Here is a 4,580-nt window from a genome sequence, read left to right as displayed (position 1 = left end):
AAAAAGTTATTGAACATGCACAGAGCATTAAAAAAAAGGCGTTTGAAGTACATTGTAAAAAACTCGAGAAGTTCTGGTTTGTCTTTACACCTCTTAAACTTTTACACGTGCGAGTGACACGTGTCGGTGAGTGAGCATGCATTTAAGGTGTTGGGCCAGTGGGATATGCTACAGATTAGTGTCTTAATATAACACACAAACAGGCCTGACACACAGACTCACACACTCTAACTTCATGTTGCAAACAACAGAGTCAGGATGACCTTTTTGTCGAGGCGTTTATAATACGATCATCTTTTTGTGGATCATCTGAGCCGAAACACTTCCAACATCTACAAACTGGAGACGGGTTTTTGATTTAAAGGCAGATGTTTATGTTAAAGTCCGCGCAATGACATGAGGTTAAGATCTTATTCATATTGTGGTGTTTATTTATGTAATTAATGCTTTTTAAAGGCGTATAAATCACTTACTCACCCTTTATAGATCAGTTACAAGCCACTCTTTGGGTTGCCAGGTTGATGAAAATGCTCCTCCAGCATTTTCGGCCAACCTGGAAAAAGTTTTGTCCGTTTAGCTAGCCTGAATTGATCAGGAAGTTCCCTTAAATGCCCATGTTCCCTCATCTTGAAGTTTTATTAATGGCTAATCTATAAAGCAGTAGTGAATTGTTAAAGAGGAACTCCACCACAAATTGCCACCTGTGATGTCACTTGAGTATCTATCGTCTTCGTACAGTATTGCCAAAGCATCTTATTTCGTATTTCAAACTCTTTATTCCATCTTCCCTTCAGGACAAGAGGCTCAGAGACAAGGACACAGGGACGTACAGTTTTTTACAGAGGAAACTCACAAACCAGTTGACTTCCTGACATCACCCCTGCTGCTGTCTATGAGCTGCACTGAGGCAGAGGAGTGGACTGTCCAACAATCCTGACATACGGAAAAACCCTGTTGAAGCTCCACCGGCAGCAGCAGCAGCAGCAGCAGCAGCAGACAGCATGTCGTCTCCTTCCCTCCCCATGCCCTCTCTCCCCCCCAGCCCTCTGGCTATGGAGTACCTAAACGACTTTGACCTCCTCAAGTTTGAGGTGAAACCTGACACTCCACCACTCCCTCCTCCGTGTTCGTACCCCAAGTCTGGCCTCCCCCAGGACCCCTCCAGCTCTCCATACACCAGCCACCCTCCGCAGGACTCCAGTTTGAGCTCCAGCCCTTACAACTCGCTGCCACCCTCGCCCACACTCAGCGACGCCCACCCGCCACCTTCGGGCTCTTCCTCCCTCTCATCGTCATCCTCCTCCATCTCCTTCCCCCTCTCCATCTCCAACAGCTTCACCTCCGGCATCAGCTCCGGTTCTCAGGGGAACGTGGAAGGCAGTCCGGCCCACAGCGGGCCTCAGGGTCCCACCCCGGCCTCCCTGGAGGACTTGATCTGGCTGGCGGCGCTGCAGCAGCAGTTTGGAGGTGAGGTGACGGGGCCCGCCACTTTGCTGGGAGCCTTGGGTGGAGTGCCAGAGCGAGGGGACAGAGAGAGGGGCCCAGTCAATGGATTTCTGGGCTGTGAGGATGCTGTGGAGGCTTTACTGAACTCAGCTGCTGCAGCTGTCAGCTCACAGGTAACAACCACTTATTTCTATCTTACGATTCTTCTCTGTTGTCGCGAAAGAGTTGACCTTTAACTTCTCCTCCTCTTCCTCGTCTTCTTCATCATCAGTTTCCAGGTCTTTCTCAGAGTTCGAGCAGCAACCTGGGAGACTCCAGCAGCGACAGCGGAGGTGACATCTCCTGCGCCAAAGGGACAGACATGTGCCATCGCCCGCTCGTCTTCCTCTCATCGGCCCCTCCCTCTCTCCCCAACGCCGCCCCCGCCTCGGCTCCTTACCCGCAACCCCTCAGCCCCCAGGGCCGCCTTCATCACCACCAGCATCACCATCATCAGCACCACCCACACCACCCCATGCATGGCAGCCATCACCATCATCACCACCAGCTCACCCAGGTACACGGGCTTCACTCATCGTTCGAGATTGGCTGAGATAGGGTTGATAATGATAATGATGCTCAACAGGAAGTGTTCATCGGTGAAGCACGGCAGGTTTTCGGAGGTGGGCGAGCAGTGACACTTGTTGCATTTAGAGGGCTGAGCGGATGGAGAGAGGGATCGTGTAGTGGAGGATTAGGATTAGGACATTAGTACATGGTTATTAATGTCCGTGTGTATCTGAAGTATCACTTTAAGGATCGCTCTCTACATGGCAACAATAAGTGAAGCCCGAGCTTTGTCTCTGAGGGTGCAAAGTCTTGATTTCCCATGAAAAAACATGCATTTATCTTTACCCCTCTTAAATGAGTATTAAGGCCTATAAACACTACATAAACATTTGATACGCAGTTTATGACACACTATAATATTGTGTTTTTAAGGTCTTTTAAGGTGTATTTATTATTTTGCACATGCATCTGTCATCAATTATCACACATCTCTACACATTATCTGTTAATGCCAGTACAGTTATAGTGCACCTGCTTACAGCTATGTTACAGAGTGTCATAAACCATGTCTTAAAGGGGCAGTATGTAGTTTTGGAGAAGGAATTCAAACTAAGAATTTGGATATTTACAATATTAATGAGGTAATGAGGTAACGAACTATAAACTAAGAAATATGTATTTTTCCCATAACTGAATAAACAAGCTGTCCTCAGAGGAACATGAGGTCCCCAGAACACTGTTTGAAGGTAGAAAGGTGGCAGGGTCCGCCACATATAAACAAAGTAAAACAGTAGGAAGTTGTGTCATCCTTTAAGGACAGTTTGTTTATTTAGTTTGATAAGGTAAAAATCAGTCAATGAAGATGTTTAAACTACACAGAGCACCTTTAAAAGTCCGCACGCTGCTTGTAAATGCTACTTATGTGACTTTAAATGACCACATGTGTGGAAGATCTGTATCTGGATGTGATTTTAATAGGCAAATAAACTTTGGTTATCTGTGTTCTGGGCGATCAAGATGTCTGGCTGGATCTCTATATGGAGCACGGTGTGAGCTTATGATAATATCTGCTATTATTGCTGTGCGTAATCCTGATAACTGTCACCCACACTTAGTCAGATTACATGACAGATTATGGGACATGTGGTGCCGAAATGTGCCCCCTGACCGACAGACTCCCAGCACAACACATCACATGTCCATCACTGTATCGCACATTTCACACATTATATATTTAAGTCTCATTCTTGGACGAATCCACGTCGCACATTTCCAGCATGTGTCTCGTTGCCAATTGACATTGAGCCTCAACATATTCTCTCTGTGTGTGTTTTTTCTCCATCTGCTCATCAGTGCGGGTTGAACGAGCGCTTCTCTGACGAGCAGCTGGTGAGCCTGTCGGTGCGGGAGCTGAACCGGCACCTGCGTGGAGTGAGCAAGGACGAGGTGGTGCGCTTGAAGCAGAAGCGCCGCACGCTAAAGAACCGCGGCTACGCACAATCCTGCCGCTACAAGCGCTTACAGCACCGCCACGCTCTGGAGTCGGAGAAACACGTGCTCACACAACAGGTACAAACGCATTCTTGCAGGGCGATAGCCTCCCTTCCCCCCCCCGTTCCTACACCCCTGACCTCTCGCTGACAAAGTTAATATTTCCACTTTTTATATAAGCGCATCCAAGTCTTATCTGATCCCAAACTTAAACCTTAATTTGGAAACGGTTTACAGCATGAATAATAAAAGTTATAAAATAAAATAATAAAACCATTTTTTGCACTTTGGCACAAATAAATGTTGAACTTTTTTTTTTCCCTCCTCAGTTGGAACAGCTACAGTGCGAGCTGACTCGAGTGCTGAGGGAGAGGGACGCCTACAAGGCTCGCTACGAGAAGCTCCTCAGCACGAACCACAGCATCGGCGGCGGCGACGCCCCACCGACCCGCACCAGCAACCCACCTTCCCCGCCCCCTGATTACTTCCTCTGAGTTGCACCCACAGGGAGAGGAAGAAGGAATGAGTAACAAGACCAGCCAACGTGGAGCTATCAATGATGAGTAATCAGACTTGGGGGAAGAAAAACAAGGACGTGTGTATGTGTGTGTGTGTGTGTGTGTGTGTGTGTGTGTGTGTGTGTGTGTGTGTGTGTGTGTGTGTGTGTGTGTGTGTGTTTGTGCGTGAGAGAGAAAGTGAAAGTGAGAGACATTGGCAGGCAGTTTTGGGGGCTATACAACTGTGAAATCCACCCTTGGATGTTTAAAGGGGAATTGACTGTTAATTCATAGTGTTAGACTCGGCTCTAGGCTGCTTCATGGACTGCTTCATTTTTAACCTCACTGTGAATGATAGTTGCACAAACGCCAGCGGAGAGCTCTCTGAGGTCTTTTGCTTGTGATATCAGTGCAACGGCGGACAAACAAGACAATGAAAACAGGTGAAAACAAAGCTTTAAAACGTATCGATAGTCCCTTACACTGCTTCGAATATTATCTTTGCAATACTATTTAGCTGCAATGTGCTCTCTAAAGGAGTGGCTGGGGCTCGAACTGTAGTTGTGTTTTTTTTATAATAAGCTGCTAAAGCTGCAG

The 4,580-nt window shown here is 47.2% G+C and overlaps 1 protein-coding gene across 1 annotated transcript; it reads left to right on the top strand.

The window, feature by feature from the left end:
- Positions 1 to 1,001: 1,001 nt before the first annotated feature.
- Positions 1,002 to 4,088, top strand: nrl (neural retina leucine zipper; the record flags this gene model as incomplete). Its single annotated transcript, XM_084356010.1, has 4 exons — positions 1,002 to 1,619; positions 1,718 to 2,002; positions 3,349 to 3,564; positions 3,816 to 4,088. 4 exons carry the CDS (start codon positions 1,002 to 1,004, stop codon positions 3,978 to 3,980), a joined length of 1,284 nt encoding a protein of 427 aa, XP_084212136.1. The 3' UTR covers positions 3,981 to 4,088.
- Between the last annotated feature and the right edge of the window lie 492 nt (positions 4,089 to 4,580).

The sequence above is a fragment of the Pagrus pagrus genome (genome assembly GCF_965226575.1).
Source record: "Pagrus pagrus genome assembly, chromosome: 6".
Lineage (NCBI taxonomy): Eukaryota > Metazoa > Chordata > Actinopteri > Spariformes > Sparidae > Pagrus > Pagrus pagrus.
This window is presented reverse-complemented; position numbering and strand designations above follow the sequence as displayed.